Source organism: Corapipo altera, unplaced genomic scaffold, assembly GCF_003945725.1.
Source record: "Corapipo altera isolate COAL_440 unplaced genomic scaffold, ASM394572v1 268, whole genome shotgun sequence".
Taxonomy (NCBI): domain Eukaryota; kingdom Metazoa; phylum Chordata; class Aves; order Passeriformes; family Pipridae; genus Corapipo; species Corapipo altera.
Window position 1 is genome coordinate 3,861,079 of NW_020884901.1, and position 16,643 is coordinate 3,877,721.

At 46.8% G+C, this 16,643-nt stretch overlaps 1 protein-coding gene across 4 annotated transcripts in view; it reads right to left on the reverse strand.

Annotated features, from left to right (window-relative positions):
- The window catches only part of ADAMTS13 (ADAM metallopeptidase with thrombospondin type 1 motif 13), a 24,033-nt gene continuing 7,390 nt past the window's right edge, over positions 1 to 16,643 (reverse strand). For 3 of the 4 annotated variants that reach the window (XM_027649931.1, XM_027649930.1, XM_027649933.1), the window contains exons 8-29: positions 16,229 to 16,375; positions 15,758 to 15,892; positions 15,108 to 15,258; positions 14,360 to 14,464; positions 13,744 to 13,895; positions 13,572 to 13,635; positions 12,948 to 13,074; positions 12,434 to 12,582; positions 11,036 to 11,156; positions 10,174 to 10,254; positions 9,751 to 9,932; positions 9,192 to 9,327; positions 7,468 to 7,597; positions 6,686 to 6,875; positions 5,904 to 6,021; positions 5,471 to 5,600; positions 4,113 to 4,317; positions 3,330 to 3,627; positions 2,709 to 2,855; positions 2,077 to 2,253; positions 1,536 to 1,720; positions 1 to 1,270 (exon numbers count right to left, since the gene is read on the reverse strand). In XM_027649931.1, coding sequence (XP_027505732.1) covers positions 1,112 to 1,270; positions 1,536 to 1,720; positions 2,077 to 2,253; positions 2,709 to 2,855; positions 3,330 to 3,627; positions 4,113 to 4,317; positions 5,471 to 5,600; positions 5,904 to 6,021; positions 6,686 to 6,875; positions 7,468 to 7,597; positions 9,192 to 9,327; positions 9,751 to 9,932; positions 10,174 to 10,254; positions 11,036 to 11,156; positions 12,434 to 12,582; positions 12,948 to 13,074; positions 13,572 to 13,635; positions 13,744 to 13,895; positions 14,360 to 14,464; positions 15,108 to 15,258; positions 15,758 to 15,892; positions 16,229 to 16,375 — 3,289 coding nt within the window. In that variant the 3' untranslated portion in view covers positions 1 to 1,111. The remainder of the gene's footprint in view (positions 1,271 to 1,535; positions 1,721 to 2,076; positions 2,254 to 2,708; positions 2,856 to 3,329; positions 3,628 to 4,112; positions 4,318 to 5,470; positions 5,601 to 5,903; positions 6,022 to 6,685; positions 6,876 to 7,467; positions 7,598 to 9,191; positions 9,328 to 9,750; positions 9,933 to 10,173; positions 10,255 to 11,035; positions 11,157 to 12,433; positions 12,583 to 12,947; positions 13,075 to 13,571; positions 13,636 to 13,743; positions 13,896 to 14,359; positions 14,465 to 15,107; positions 15,259 to 15,757; positions 15,893 to 16,228; positions 16,376 to 16,643) is intronic. The other variant, XM_027649932.1, reaches the window with a different exon arrangement.

Genomic DNA, 16,643 nt, shown 5'->3' on the forward strand with positions numbered 1-16,643 from the left:
TTAAAACTGCCCAGGCAGAACCATTTATTGCATCCAGCATTAAGAGCAAGTGCAGATGTGTCCAGCCAGGCTCCAGGTGCAGAAAACACCCCTAAAGCAGTATATTGTGATTTTGAGGAGGATGACAGATTTGGACCAGAGCACCGTCCAATGTTCAAGATATTAAAAAAAAAAATAACCTAAAAAATACATTTAAGTGAAACTCGAGCGAATATTTGCCACTGCTCTAAAATCCCTCTCCCTGCTACAACTTGCCCCTGCAGTCTCAACCACAGGTCCTATGAAATGAAAATACAGATTAACAGCACATCTACTATTATTTGAGTAAGTAAGTCTTGGCATCAAACCTGGCATTAAGAGATGGAATTCTTTTTATTTTCTCCCAGAAAAGAAGTAGTGGTATCACTGTCAGGTTTATAATAGTTGAACCACAGAATGGATGGCTGGTGGGGGACCTCAGGATGTCATTTAGTCCTCCCACATAAAGCCAGCTGTCACCAGGGCTTGCCCAGGTCAGCAGTGCCTCAGTTCAGCCAACTCCTGAAAACATTCAAGCTTTGAGCGACCTGTCCTAGTGTGGCACTACCCTGCACACAAGTCTCCTTGTGCTGGCAGTTCATCCTCAGACACAGCTTTGCCTTCTTTGTAACACTGCAGAATTTCACTGGGCCTCAGTTTTGAGGGGCGTTTACACTGCAAGAGAGTGAATTTAGTGGCTAAACCATAACTGCAGCTACTGGTGGTGTACAGAGGTTTGTTCTGGGACACTGAGGAATCAAATGACTCTCCTAAGAGGTCACAGCATATTACAGAAGCAGGACCCTGAGACTTCAGTGTCCAATTCACCACCTGCACTAAATCCAATCAAAACTGACAGAAAATCCATATGAGGAATATTTGCTAAATATTTGGTGGTTACATGTCTTTTGCATAACCTTTATCAATATTAACTGAGATCCCAAAGGAGTCAGGAGATATTGTTCTTACTCAATAGGTGGGGAAGCAGTTGCAAGAAGATTAAATGACTCGTGACTCGTGCCCTCGAGCACTGAACAGGCAGCAGTGACTAACTGGGCCACAGCCTTTCTCAGTGCAGTGGCCCTGGCTCCTTTTATTTGGGCTCAATAGCGTGATATTCAGCCCAGAAACTGGTTGGGTGATCCTCAACATTTTCATGGAATTCAATTTCAGCTTGGCTTCCTGTTGACTGCCAGAGGAATTGCTGTTTCCCACGGAACACCATCGTCTTCATGGTGCTCACATCACGGACCTGCACAGAGAGAGACCAAACCATTTTACCTCAGCAGCCTGCAAAGGAAGCGCCTAAAAAAATATACTGGAGGCTTGCAAATTGGTCACTCAGGGAAAAGCTGCCCTACAAAGGTTAGAAGAAACACAGTAGATCTCAGTAGTTCTCACTCACATCAGTGTTTACATAACAGAGATCAGAGTCTGACGCTGATTCGTGATTGAACTGGATGGAAATCTCTAACGAGGAGATGGGTGTGTTCCCACCCAAACCATTCCTGACTCACCAGGATGTAATTGAAGTGGGTGTGGTTGCCCTCGGTGCCCAGGTCAGTGTACAGGGCACGGAGGGCTATGCGGTGCTGGGGAGCCACGTCGATGAAGGTCCGACACACGACTCCTTGCCTTTGCTCAGGCAACTGCACAGGATTCACTATTTCCCCTTGGGGACCAAACAGCTGCTTGTCACAGTCTGACAGGGGCAAAGGGAGCAGAAAAGAATATGATTTAGAGAAGCATCCAGCGTCTCCAAGAAAGAAAACATTTAAATTTAACACAGGCAGAACAGTTTCTCTAAGGATTTTCATCTGGGAACCTCCAAGCATCAGCAAACACCTGTGGAGAGCTTGCCCTTAAAATAAGGGAATAGTCCACAATTAATACTAATTCCAACACTCCTCAAGAAGGGGCTTATTAGCTGCTAAAAATGAAGCAAGGTTTCCATAGATTTCCATAGATTTCCATAGGCAACCATCATCCATGGAACTCTGGAACACCTTTTCATGGGTGCCTTAATCTAAAGCAATAGCAAAGCTTTCAGTGAGGTACCTTGGTAATATTTTTTCCTTGCAGTTCTGCTGCTGTACTGAAGAATGACCCCATTTCCTGGCAGCACAACACGCTGTTTCACAATCAGTGTGTTGGTTCTGGAATTTATCAGGGACAAAGGGAGCTTCCTGCAGCCTGTCCGCCACATCATCCGCCCAGAAAACAGCACTACCTCACCTGGAACGAGGAGCACAGGGACTAGAAACACTTTTACTTCAAGAAAAAGGCACAGTTTATCTCATATAGGTCTGGAATCAAGTAATTTCTGCATCTTGTCCCTATCTTATCAAAATCTGTCATGAGAACAGTGCAGTTAACTAATCTAACTGTACTGATTCCAGCAAGAGGGTATATTAGAGTATAACAGGCCAAAACAAGCAGCTTCTTTAACCCCATAAACTCCTCTCATCTCACATCTATCAACAAAACAGGTAAGAAACCACTGTGTGAGGGGAGGACAAGCATCATCTTCATTTTGCTCCACCTGGCAACAACTTGGTGGGACAGAAAAACTCAGTGAAACAGTTTCAGAGATTACACAAGCTCCAAGGCAGCAGGACCCTTTCAGGGCACCAAAGGAGGTGCAGCTTTCCCAAAGGGCCAGGCTGGTTCCCAGCAGCCCCAGGCAGCACCTGCACTGCAGTTGAGGGAGCTCTCCAGGATCCTGAGTGTGATCTCCTCCCTCAGGGGCCTCCCAATGGCCACGGTGCAGTCACTGCTCTCCACACCCGTCATGTTGATGACCCCAGAGGCATTGAGAAACAGGTTTCCACAGACACCTGGAGAGCAGAGACAGGTGAGAAACAAGTCCAGAAGGAACCACGGCTGCTGAAAAACAACCTCCATTCCCTTCATGGCACAATGAACAGGTAAATGCACACCTGGGCAAAGCATGGGAAGAGTCACAGAATCACAGTATTCTATTATATGGAATATCCTGAGTTGGAAGGGACACACAAGGATCATTGAGACCAACTCCTGGCCACACCAGGAATCACACCATGTGCCTGACAGTGTTGTCCAAATGCTTCTTGAACTCTTGAGCTGCTGTCCCAAGGGCTCCCAAATCAAAAGCGTTTTGGAAAGCACAGGGAAGTGAGTTCCTAGCTCAAGATAACATGGGCATTCTGGAACAGCATATTTTCCCTCCTCATCAGAAGTATTCCCTCCCATGCTCCTGTTCCCTGTATGGCAGCAGGGTCACCACACCCCAGCTGCACACAAGAATCACCTTCTGGCAGCATCCTCCTCACCTCCGCCGGTCTTTGTCTGCTCCTGAGGCACAGCAGACGGAGGCAGATCCAGGCCCTTGTATCTCTCCTCCCTGCCAGCTGCAGCTGTTGTCAGGTGTGTGGCTGGTGTCACTGGCTGCAGCTCTGCCCCAGGGGACCTGGTCCCCACCTGCTCAGGACAGGGCCCCGAGGAGCAGCCACGCACCACGATGGCCTTGGGGAAGCGGCGGCAGAAAACGGGGTCCACGCGCTTGCGGGTCTGCGAGTGGAGGCAGAAATCCTGCCGTGTCTGGATGCCATTCCCACAGGAGGTTGAACACTGCAGAGGAAGAAACCAACAGTCCTTTATCCCTGTGCTCCAGTTGGTATTTAGAAATAAATGCATTGACAGGCACGATCTGGGGGGGGGGGCTGATGTTTTGTTCACTGCCGCTGTTCTCCCACTCGCCCTTTCAGTGCTCTTGTTCCATCAGCTTAGAAGAGGCCCCACCTTCCAGGAGATCTTCCAAATTATATATTTAAATTGCAGAACCACTTCCTAAAAAATCCAAAAATATCTGCATTCCAGAAGAAAGCATGCCAAGAGCCATTTTTAAACTGCAGCCAAAACCTTAGCTGAGAAAGGTGGGAAGCAAACCTACGGCTGCTAGACACAGGGCAGTGGAAAGGATGGAAAACATCCCTAGAAACAGTTCAGCATTTCTGTGGGAAGCAAATACATGAGGTAGAAGTTGTGATTCTCCCCTGCATGCTTCAGGGCAGTGAATGGCTGTTAAACTGTTGTATCTGAGTGGGGGCAGGTACCTCTGACCACTCGCTGAAGCTCCACTCATAAGAGCACGTTCTGATGACACAGGGGACACTGGTGGGGGGCTTCTCTGCCACAGGGCACAAATGCTCCTCCAGCAAAACCTCCTTGCCTTGGTGGATCTGCACACAGGTGACCAGCTGCACAACTAAGCCAAGTCCACAGCTGGAGGAGCAGGGCCCAGCTGGGGTCACCTTCCACCTGACAGGGCGTGGGAGAGAAAAAGTAAGTTAGTGATGAATCCCCACCCTCTCTCACTGCAGAAAATACACTGCAACTCCCTCATGCTTTGTCCTTCTTCACCCTCTGCCTCTCACTCTTTGCTGTTTATAGCACTTGGAAGGCAGCCTTTGGAACAAGGCTGGGCAGCCCAGAGGAGGTTGGACAAAGAGGGCAGCTGCATTTTGCCAGATTTCAAATATACCCTGAGTCTTACTCTGATCCATCACAGTCCTCCCCAGGGTGACACACACAGGCTTAACTGCAGAAACAATCTTATCTCCCTCCAAAACACACACCACTGAACAGTCAGATCAGGATCAGACCTAGAGGTCCTGGGAGTGGTATCCTGTAAGAAAAGTTCAGATGCCTGCAACTTTGCAGTCCTACAGCAAACAGGGCAGGGCGAGCTCTGGCCCATTTATCAACCCTGAGCCATATCCCAGACCCTCCAGAGTCCCTTGCACAGCAGAGGGCTTTGTGCATCACAACTCCTGCACAGGGCCCATTGTGTAATGCCACCTGGAATAATGCAGCCATCAGAGAGTACATCCAGCTGTCACCTGTCTTCACTGGATTTTAAATCCAATCTTAACTAATTTTTTAAGTGTACTTCCAGTCTATGGAAGTACAACTGGAAATCTTTTAATGCACACACACACACACTGGCTCACATTTGAGGTCAGCAGTCACCCCAGGGAGTGCAGTCTGCAACACCACAAAGCCTAAGGAAAGTGCAATGAATTTCCAGATTATGACTGTATTTAATTCTACCTCCTTTCCTTGATGCTATGTGGAAACTGTAGAGCTGGCAAAGGTGTCACCACCTTTTGCAATTACGGACTTGTTCCTACCTCCCCAGGGTAATAAGGGATCAAGAGGTTTTCAGTTTTTCTCTGGACTCAAACTGCAAAGACTTCACTTAGTTCTGCCTGAGAATACATCAGCCCAGGAAAGACTCTCAGTTTGCTGAGTATGGAGCACTGCTACAGTTTTTGCAGCTGGCTGTGCTCTCAGAGAAGGGGAGAGGAAGACAACATCCTCAGAGTAGCCTGACCCTCACTTTATCATGTCTCTGGAGATAGAGGATGGAAAGACCTCTCACTGGCTCGTTGTTTCCTGATAACTGCTTTACCTTGGTGGGCAGGGACTGAGATCACAGACTTCCATCCTGCTCTCTGGCCTTGGCACTGGGTGACAGTTTTCTTCTTGGGTCTCTTCTTTGGTGTCAAAAGCCACACAAACATACTGCAGCTGAGTCTTACCTAGGAAGGGAAGCAACATTACTGCAGGTGAAGCAGTGTCTGTGTGTACAAAACAAGCAAACTCTGCCCAAGCCATGGCACACTTACTGCACTCATCCCCCCAACTCTGAAGCACATTAGCAGCCAGGCCACTCTCTAAATTATTCTCTGCCTGATCCAGGCCCCCTTGCCTCTTCCAAAAAGATTGTGACTACAGCTACACTTGGAACTGTAGAGGGAAAAAGACCAGGCCCCCGAGGTTCCCAGGCACTGAGCTCACACTTACAGCCAGGTAGCATTTCCTGCAGCACTGAAAGGTCTCACCTCTACCACAGGAGACAGAACACTCTCCAACTACAGGGCTCCAGACATACACAGTCCGATTTTCCAATGAGATATGCCCAAGTGACTCCAGAGGCTGAAGCACGTGTGCATCTTCCTCCTCAGAACAGAGCAGAAAGACTCAGGCTGACATTGGCACCTGCTTTCCACATCAGTCCTGATCTAATGAAGCTGGGGGATACCTCCAGATCAAGCCTACAACACACTTGCTGTCACTGAAGAAAGAAGCACATTTAAGCACTTTTTCTATTGTTATAGAATATAGAACTATCAGAGACAGCTTAGAACATCCAAAATTCAAGACCCCTCCTAATTCCCACTACCTAAAGAGACAGACAGAGATACCTGAGACTGGACATGCCTAAAGCAGTATCTCCCCATCTCTAAAAGTAAACCTGGCAGTGGCTCCCCAATACAGATTTGGAGCAGTGATCCCACGCTGAGAAACCCCCTTCCCTGCCAGCAATCCTCCCTACCACGTCAGAACCCCACTGTTTCCCACTGAGGTACTTCACAGTGGACCAGGGGTTATTTCTGGTTTTGGTTTTGTGAGGAGAAATGAAGGAACATAGTCAACACCTGCTCTGAGCAAACCACCAGTATGAACTGATGAATCAGCAGCATAATTTAAGAGGGACAGAGCTGTCTAAAGTGACAGCATGAACCTTTCACTGGGCAGACATCCTTGGTGCAAACCACCCTCCTCAGCTCCAGTAGTAAGGTCCCAGTGAGATTCCTGAAAAAATCCAAGCTAGTAAACTCACTTTGTCCCATCCTAAAGGGCAGACATTGACCACACAGGGCACAAGGGAGAGGGGCTTTTCCTCTGCTGGGCACAGGCTGTCATCCACCACAGTCTCCAGTCCATCACGGAACTGAACACAGGTCAGATTCTGCTGGGCAACTCCAGTTCCACAGACAGCAGAGCATTCATCTATCTGAGACATCTTCCACCTAAATGGGAAGTAATTGTATCACTCTATTTCCCATCTGGATCATGGAGGTTTATTGAGGCCATTGATTACAGAAATGGGTCATGCAGAGTATTCAGCAGCTTTTTTGTTTCAAAAGCCTTGTTTGGATGTGATTGAGAGGACAATTTCAGTCCTTGCACTGACAACTTCCAAGGATTAAAAGCATGTAAGCTAAAGAGCTACAGTTCACAGTGTAATCACTTTTTATTAAACACTAAAATGTCTATGAAATCAACTGTCAACTGTCTGGGCAGGCTTGGCTCTTGGTCCTCTGTCCAGAATAATTAACAAAGGCTCTCCTCCTCTTTGTTGGCACAATCTTGGAAGAGATGTGAGAGACATCTTCCTCTGGCCATGCCCTCAAAGTATTTTCATTTATTCCCATTCCTTCAGCTGACATCTCAATTACCTCATGGGACCAGGAGAGACAGAACATGGTTTGGGATCTGCTATGCCATTATAATTAGGAGGGAACTAATTCATACTTCTCTATTTTTTTACCTCCCACAACACAAATGAGACCACAGAGGAAAGGGAAGCAGGAATTCAGCTGAACTCCCAGGAATACCAACCTGTACAGGCACTGCTCCATGGCACAGGGCTTGTGCTCTGGAAGGGGCTGTGGGAGCTCCAGACACCACTGATCCTCTGTGATTTCATTCTTTGTCTGATCAAAGCAGACATGAACCACTGGTCGTGTCCCTGGGATACAAAAGGAAAAGCAATGGAGGTTATTAACAAAGTGAACAGTTCACCTCTATTAGGAAGAAGCAGTAATTTTACTTTACTCAGTCATCTGTGTAGGAAAATGGTGTAACTGGGAATACAGACTTCCTATAACTACACAAACCCCTCCTTTCTGATATAACTTTTCCTCAAGAGTTTAAAGCGATTTTCCAAAGGTGAGCACCCCAGAAGATGAGAAGTTTGATGGATAATCCACTGCCAAAATGATTGCTCTAAACTGGCCATTTGCAAGACCAAGGACATCAATCATAATTTGATCCAAATTACTTCTAATGATCTTGATGTCTGACTGATGAGGGACAGGTTGCTGAATATAAGCTCTAGCAGACAGCTGTTTTTAAATGACATTCTGCAGAGCTAAGCATGCAATACCATCACACAGCCTTTGTGCTCAGGCAGCACCATGCCAGCCTCCTCAAAGTGATCATCAACAGCCAGAACCAGACTGGAGGTACTGGGAGAAAAACTGCAGACTTGCAGTGCCTGTAGCATGCAAGGAATGAAATATTCATAAACTACAGCCATAAGCAAGTTTTTCAACAATAACGAACTGACAAGTAGAGCAGATGAAAAGTCAAACTCAAAAAAGTTCCAAGTAAATCTGTAAGGAGCCTCCTTTCAGTGAATGAGCTACCCAGAAGGAGAGCCAGGCATTCCTGAATCTCAAACAGCATGACCCTGAGCAGCAAATGTCAAGAATCAATCAGCAATGTTATCTTTTCTCTACCCTCCTTGTTTTCAAATAATGTCTACTGCTAAGGAGGGCCTGAGCACCACTTTCAGCTCTCAAGATGTAATTTCAGCTCAGATTCTCAACTTTCTGTTATTTTAAGTCCCAGCTTTCTCATTTTTTTTCTGTTTTGGCTGCATTAGCTGGGAAGCCCTAGAGCATTTGGAGTTCTTTACTTCAGGGTTTCAGCAAGCAGTTCACCTGGGGAATTTGCTGGAGAAAAGCTCTCCAGACATAACTAGTTGTATAGATTGACTTCCATAAATATTCATTAATGCATTTTCTAAATCCTTGTCATAGAAGTCTTGAGAGGCCTGCCAGTGCCATCTGAATTATCTGGTAAACAAGATGTCAGACCCTGTATCAGAGTGAGCTGTTACAATCTGCATTATGATTTCTTCAGGGAGACAGAAAGGATTAGCCATGGCACAGGAATAGAATTCTAAGAAGGAAGTTTCATAATTAGCTCTGAGGCTTTAGTTAAACACTAGATACCACTTTGGTCTCAGACTTCTGATGTTTAGCCAACTTCAAATTAGTCTTCACTAACTTCGAAAAATCTGAGAAAATTATTTAGTCTTAAAACCAAAAGTTCAGTTAAAACCTATTTAAAAATCCTCTTCATGATCAAACATTTTCAGTATCATTTTGATGATTAAGCTAATTGAATTCAAGAGCTGTGCCACTTTTTCCTTTGGTTCAGTTTAACACTTGCAACTGCAGCTCACTGTCAGCAATTTCCTTTTAAATGCAGTTCACACCAAATTAAAAGTCTGCCCAGATCTCCATAAAAAAAAAGGCTGAGTCCTGCTGTCTCACCTTCCCCACATGTCACTGAACACGGTCCCTGCTGAGGAACCCACAGATATGTCAGATTTTCTCTGGGGACAAAGTAGCTGAAGGTGATGTCAGGGTTGGTGGCATTGCCATATTCTCTCGTGTACCTTCTATAGACCTGGGGAAGGAAAACCTGTGGTCAGTGCACAAGCCAACTGGGATTTGTTTCTTAGGATGGGGGTAAGAGAAGCCAGTCCCTCTTTTTTTTCCATCCAATCCTGAGCCTCAATGCAATGACTCAGTTCTTGCCAGTCAGAGCACTCACCCTGTGAATTCTGGACACAGAACACTAAAAAAGATTAAGCCAAGCAAAAGGTTTAAATCTGTGTGCTTTTCCCCACACAACCACACCCCAAACCTGCAGAAAGCCTGTTTGGCAGCCAACCCTCAACCATTCCCAAGAAGAGCAATCTTCAGTGAACTCTGTCTCCCCTGGCCTTGGACACAAAGCCTGTTACACCTGGGTGCTGCACTGCAGCAGAGCTACACAAACCTGGCCAGTTCTGACTGGCCCCCTTCCAACTCTGCTACTTTAATTTACCTGTATTTCAATTTCTTCTCGTGTTGGCCCATCCACATGGATTTCCTCCAGGCTTGGCAGGTTGTCCTTGGTGAGGAACACTTTGTATTTGATCTGGTTGTCCTCCAGAACTGACGGGTAGGTGACATTCTGTGAGATTTTTCCTTTTCCAGCAACCACATACTCTCCTTTAACCTTCACAGCTAGAGAAGCAAGAGCAGCAGTGATGTTAAGAGGATGCCCTGGTGCCAGGAGCTACAGGCTGCCTGTTTGTTAGAAACCAGTTTGACCCAAGCTGGGCATCCCAAGGAGCTTCTACAACTTCCCAATGGAGAGCATCCCACAAAGTGCAGCATCAAGGATTTTCCTCCCAAACTCCATTTCCTTATTTGCACAAGCTTGTTCTAGCCCTGTATTTCCATCTCTCCTTCTCCCTCAGCTCACCCAGGTGTGTGAAGAGAGGTCTCTGGTTGGTGACATGGACAGAGGTGGTGTTGTAAGGCAGGGACAGAAATGTCACGTACTCTGGAAGGATGGAAAAAAAGAAGATATGGTCACCTTCCATCACTAGACTTCTGTTAGGAAGGCTGGGAATTACAGATCAACAACCCCTCTTCCCCCTACTAGCATGTGTCCATGGGAGGACAAGCCTTGCAGGCAGCAACAAAGCTGAAGGGGTTATGTAGCTAATATAAAATAAATAAGGATACAACAGCAGGCTGAATTCACAGTGACCTCAGTGCATGGCTCGAACATAGGGATGGTGATACAGCAAACAAAACTGAACTGAATTCTGTGTCCTGTTCTCACCTCTCTTTTGTTCATCTTCTCAGCTAATATCACTGTGTGAGACTGCAAGATCCAGATCAGTTCCCAAATGGATGTTTAACATCTCAGGAAGCATGGACAGTGCTCTCAGGCACATGGTGGGATTCTTGGGGCTGTCCTGTGCAGGGCCAGGACTTCGACTTTCATGATCCTTGTGGATCCCTCCCAACTCGGGATATTTATGATTCTGTGATCTGATATGGCCTCCAGCTCCCAGTAATTCCAAAGAACTACATTTCTGATCCATATCCAGAAAAGAACTACAACAAAAAAAGGCACTCTGCCTACACACCAGCTACCTCCCTGCCTTCTCTGCTGGACCACCCAAAGTCCATCTCCATACCCTTCCTAAAATAAAATCAAGCAGAAGCAGGAGGAAGAAGTCACATACAGAAGGTTGTGAGCACTGACTGTGCACACAAATATGCAGCACCCAAACAGCACCGCTGTGTTGAGCCCGAGGGGGAGGACTACACACCTTTAGCTTTTCCTTCCATGTAAGATCCACTCACTTGGGTGCAAGTGGAGTTATCACCCCCACAGACCTTGCAGGAATCCACTGTCTGCTCAGAGTCCATCTGGCCGTCACACCCGAATGCCTGAGCAGAGGGGAGAGTCTGTCAGACCTGCCTATTCTGAGAAAACAAGTGAATGAATTCCTGAGTTCCTGAAACTGCCCTTTCCATTTGGAATTGGAATTTAAGAAGACAACAGAGACAAAGATGCATTTGTACCTACATCTACCACTGGACAGCACTGTGAAAAATCAGGGACTGGGAAGTCTTAGCTGAGAGCACAGGTCTCTGACTAAGTGACATTTTCTTTCCCGTAACAAACAGCCCAAAAAGATTTCTCCTGTGACCTAAAAAAAGGCCCTGCACTCCTTCTCTTCTAAGAACTCTTTCTGGAGGCGGGGAGGGAAAAACAAAAGCCCAGGGGAACAGTAAACATGAATGACAGGTTCTAAAGGAATCTTTAGCTCCCCAAGCCCCAAAGCCAAATCCAGCTCACATCCTTCAGCCTGGCCTTCAATCCCATGGAACTCAGAGGAGAGATTCTATCCTCATTCCCACGAAGAAGACTAATTTACACAAAGCTACAGGAGGATCTCAGCAGGCTTAGCAGCAAAACATGTGCAACTGCTGAATTTATGCTAGAGGCACTGATCCCAGGCTTTGGAAGCTGCCACAACGTGCATATTTATCACTGTCGCCAATAAAACAGCCAAAATCAGAACAGGTTATGCCTACACCCTCTGCTGTTCGTTGGGGGAAACACATCACAAGACATGGTGAACGCAGGGATAATGAGAAAAACATAAAATTTAAAAAGAGTATTCTGGGAATGTAAAGAAACAACAGCAAACATCCACCCGGGTCAGCACTGAGCAGTTACTAAAATGCAGACGGCGCGGGGGAGTTACATTCAAGTTCATCAGCAAAGAATGTCTTTCTCAGGTCCAATCCAGAAAAAAAAAACCCCAAAAGTTATACTTCAGTTTTCATTAGTGATACTGCAACAATCAATCTGTTGGCTCCAACAGAGTCAGCGTTTTATGGGGCTAATTACACCAGGCAAACTGAGCAGCTAATGATGTGTCCTCCACCAACACATAAACCACTTGGTTCTTGGATTAGGGATGTGTGCTTAATGCATAATTAGCAGAATGTCTTATCTAGAGGGCATTGGCATTGGATGCACAGACAGAACAGTAGATTTGTTGAACTCCATCCAACACACCAAGAACTAAACTCTTTTCTGAGAAGAGCTTGCTCTGTTGTTTGGGACACTGTGCTTTTATCCCTGCTCCAAGCAAACTGACTCCTTTGGTGCAGGTTACCTGTCAGAGGTTCACCTGGATTCCCCAGTCACTTACTCTGCAGCTTCCCATTATACAGAGGTGGAAAGGCCTGTGGTGCTCAGAGTCCTCCTGCTCACACCTGGTTCCATCTATGAAACTGTCCTCATGGCTCACCATGAATTCCTTCTCAATGGCCCTGCACATGTGCTTGCAGAGCAGGTCCCCTGGAGCAGACAGGCACAAAGGAGTTACTCTTTCAGAAAGGCATGTGGCTGACCCTCAAGAAATGGGAAGACACCCAGAGAGGTTGTGGACTCCCATCCCTGGAAGTGTCCAAGGCCAGGTTGGACAGGGCTTGGAGGAACCTTGTCTAGGTGGAAGGTGTCCCTGCCCACAGCAAGGGCTGGAATGAGATGATCTTTAAGGTCCCTTCCAACCCAAACCATTCTGGGATTCTATCATCTGACAGAGTCCCCAGGTTTCATGTGAAAACTAAAAAACTCAGTGAAACATTCTTTTAACTTCAAAGTACAGACATGTCTCTGAGCGCTCCCTCCACAAATAAACTGAGGTTTCACACTTTCCTTACCTTTGGCAAAGCCAACAGCAGAAGTCCAGGTATAAAAGGATGGTGTTTCTACAGTGAGATACAGTGGCTTTAAATTTGTTGCTGCACATTGTTCAGCCATAAAGTCCTGCTGGGTCATCAGACAGGCCTGAATCCCAAAAAGAATTGTGTGGGTAAGGAAAGGAAGTGACTGAGCACAGAATCCCAACCAGCATTTTACCAACTAGTTAAAGGCAAACAACTGCATATAAAGAAAACCACTTTAAAGGGAGGCTAGAGGGTATACAGAGAATTGTGTTCAGAAGCTGATATCTTTGCTATTTATACAAAATAAATAGATAAGGAAAACAGGAACAGTGCAAGAAAGTCCCCCTGAAGAAAACTATCATTAAGTGAGCCACTATTTTCTCAACACCTGTCCTGCTATGGGGGCATAGAGAAAATGCTTCATTAAACATGAACAATGCTATTAAATAATACTGCTGCCTTCCGTGGCACAAACACTTCTCCTGTTGTCAAACAGATGGAGGCTGTACACCAGATCTTTAGTCCTCCTTCCCAGAGCAGTCAGCTGTTGTGTACAGTCAAAAACCAGTCCTCAAAGTGTTAAGACAAAAGCTCAGGTGATGTGATGAGTTCCGTTACCTGCGTATTGCACATCTCCGCTTGGACGCTGGCACCGAGGCATTCCTGCCCCCCAAAAGCAGGCCTGGGAATGACAGGAGAACTCCTCAGCAGAGCCTCAGCTTTGTGGCAGCCAAAGAGCAAGGCTCAGCCCCTCCAAGGCCCTGCAAAGAGCCAGGTGCCCCCCTCTCACCTGGGGTTGTTGCAGAACCGCTGCCTCACCACGACTCCGCCGCCGCAGCTGCGGGAACAGGGGGAGAAGGGGCTCCAGGCTGACCACTGCCCATGGACCACAGCCATGGGGTTCAGTTCTTCCAGAGAGCTGCACTGGCCCTTGGAGCACCACTAGGACCAAGAAGACACAAAACTGGCAGCAGCACCACAGTGAACCCAGCAGGGCTGGGATCTACAAGGGTGGCACAAGTCCCCGTCATTTTGCAGGCAAGTAACAGAGAATCCCAGGATAAACGAGGCACCTTCTCACAAGAGGCTGAAGAGTCCCATTCCTAATCAGGGTCTAACTGAGTTTGAGGTTAAAACAAAGAATAGATAGGTCATTTCAAGTACAATCTTAGAGGAGAGCTCAGACATCAGGCTACAGAATTGCAAAGCAACTCCAAAGATACAGACGAGGTGGAAACACCAACATCAGGACATAATGGTACCAGTTTATGACTGGAATGTCTGGCCTCAGCTCCTTGACCAAGGGGCACAGTGTGCCATGTACCTTCCAGCCCCTGACAATGCCTTGCTATCTGAGCTCCAAAGCACCCACACACCCACTTCTGTCAGATCAGCAGCCTCCTCACCTTATTGATCCCACACTCAGTACCATCCAAGAGGGGAACCAGAAGCCGAGTACAGCTGGATTTGTCTGCTGGTTGTACATGGCACGAGAGAACTTTACATATGTCCTGGTGTGACAAGAAATTCAGGGAGTTCAGAGAGTCATTCAGTCATCAGCAGAGCAGGCCCAAAAGTTTAAATAGTGCCATGTCCCAGGTGTTTGGTTTTCCCACAGTACCAACAACGCAAGTTCAATCATTTCTTCTGCTCTTGGGCAAAGTTGTGGGCAAGTCAAAAGACCCTCACTTCCAGCTGTAATGCTGGAAGATGATCAAGTGAAGCAATTAAAGTTTCACCCACCTTAGTGCTTCCTCATTAACAAAACATGTCCAGATGGCAGCTATTAGCCACGCTGTGTTTGTCAGACAAGGGCACTTTGAGCCATGGCAGGGAAGCTGAAGGAATCCAGTGAACAAGAGCTCCCCAGGGCAGGACCCTAAGTGGGTGTCCCCTGCACTGCCAGGCCAGTTGTGTGCAACAGCACCCCACTGTGCAAACCTTAAAGGAGATTTATGTGGAGGAAGGAGGTGATGGAGAGAAGGGAAGCATTTTTAAAGCCTCTGAAGGTTTGTTCTTTGCCAAAAAATCTGTGGCAGAAAAAACACCTCCCATCCCCTTAGAATAAAAACGTCGCCCGCCCCCTTTTCCTGAACTTTGGCTCCAGAACATCTCCCTGCTGCCCTTAGCAAGACAGACAAACTTTCTACCTACAACATTGCTGTCAGCAAAGGTGCAAGCTGTGGCAACACTCCCAAAGGCTATTTTACATTGCTCATCTGCTCCATAGTACAAGCCAGGCTTCCATCCAGGGATGCTGCCGTCCATGTCCGGCAGGTCATTCAAGCAGCTTGTTTGGCCTGTACTGATAGAAACATAAGGAATATCACTTTCCCAGCTGTGGGCAGTGAGGACAATGACATGTTTGCAAACTTGTGCTGAGTTTCATTCTGGGAGTTGGCTGTTGCTTTCCCAGACAACACATGCTCGCTGTGGGCTGTGATGGATTTAGCTGCAGCAGCTGCCTGGAGATGCTCACAGTTCCCTGTTGCTGAAGTTATATCCCATTCCTGTTCTGCACCCAGCCAGAACACAGCCTGCAGTGCTTGTCTGAACATAGATGCTCTGATGTTGTAAATAAAATGTCCAGGCTGAGCCAGTGTCTGAGAAATCCAACACAGCCCAGGCATGTCAGGCACTAACCGAAGTCATTTCCAGCTACACTAAGCAAAAACTGGGTTTAACCTCAGAAAAAAACAAACCCCAAGCTTTTCACTGTTCCTCATTTTTCAATTTTTGGGGTTTTTTTTATTCTTTGACATTTCCTCTCCTAAGCTCCCAGCAGAACTTGACCATTCCCTTACCTGACAAGGGCCAGGAACTGTTCCCGACTGCACGATGACCACGTGAGGTCGATGCTGTTGTGGTTTCCTGCTGAACCCATGATGTAACCACTGCTGCTGCACTGATTCCCCTCTCCATCGTGGGGGATTCCAAGGCTGTAACAGAAAGCAGCACAGTGCCCTGAGCAGAAGAAACCCAGAGGCTGGGTTCCCTCAGAGCCTCTCTTCTCTAAGCGAGGACTGAGCTCCCTCTGCAGCCCTTTTTTCCACTATTGTCACAAAGGTTTTCTCTCCTCTTTGCAGCTTCAAAGTTGTCACAGAACATGCAGGAATGCAAGAAATTCAAGGAACTCTTTCCAAAAGTGTAGAATTATCCATGGGAAACTCCCTGTTATGTCAAGAGATCCTTTTCCTTCTTCAGAATCCCTTAAAATGGGGAACATTTTTACTTGAGTAAAACCTACTGGGTGGCTCTGGGGCTTTCCTACTGACCTGTGGCCAATCTCATGGGCTATGGTGACTCCAAGGTCAAAGCCAGTGTCCTGGGTAATCACACAGCTCCAGAATGAGGAGCAGACTCCCCCTAACTGGGTCACTCCACGTAGCTCCTTGTTCCCATCAGGTAACTCCAGGTCAAACCTAAAGTAAAGGAGGCAGATACAGAGGAAAGAGCAAGGAACCACCACAGCTAATAAAGTCAGGCACAGACATTCAACTGAATTTCTTTGAGCTTTCCTGGTCTAACTCTGCCAGTCTAACATTTGTTTTGACACATGGAGTTCCCTGGAGCAAGACTGTAGCAGAAGGGTCCCACTGCTCAAAATTTACGATGATTCTACATTTAAAAATCAAAATGTCCTCAGAGGAGCAGAACAGAGGAAAATGACATAATCCTATTTGCAAAAGA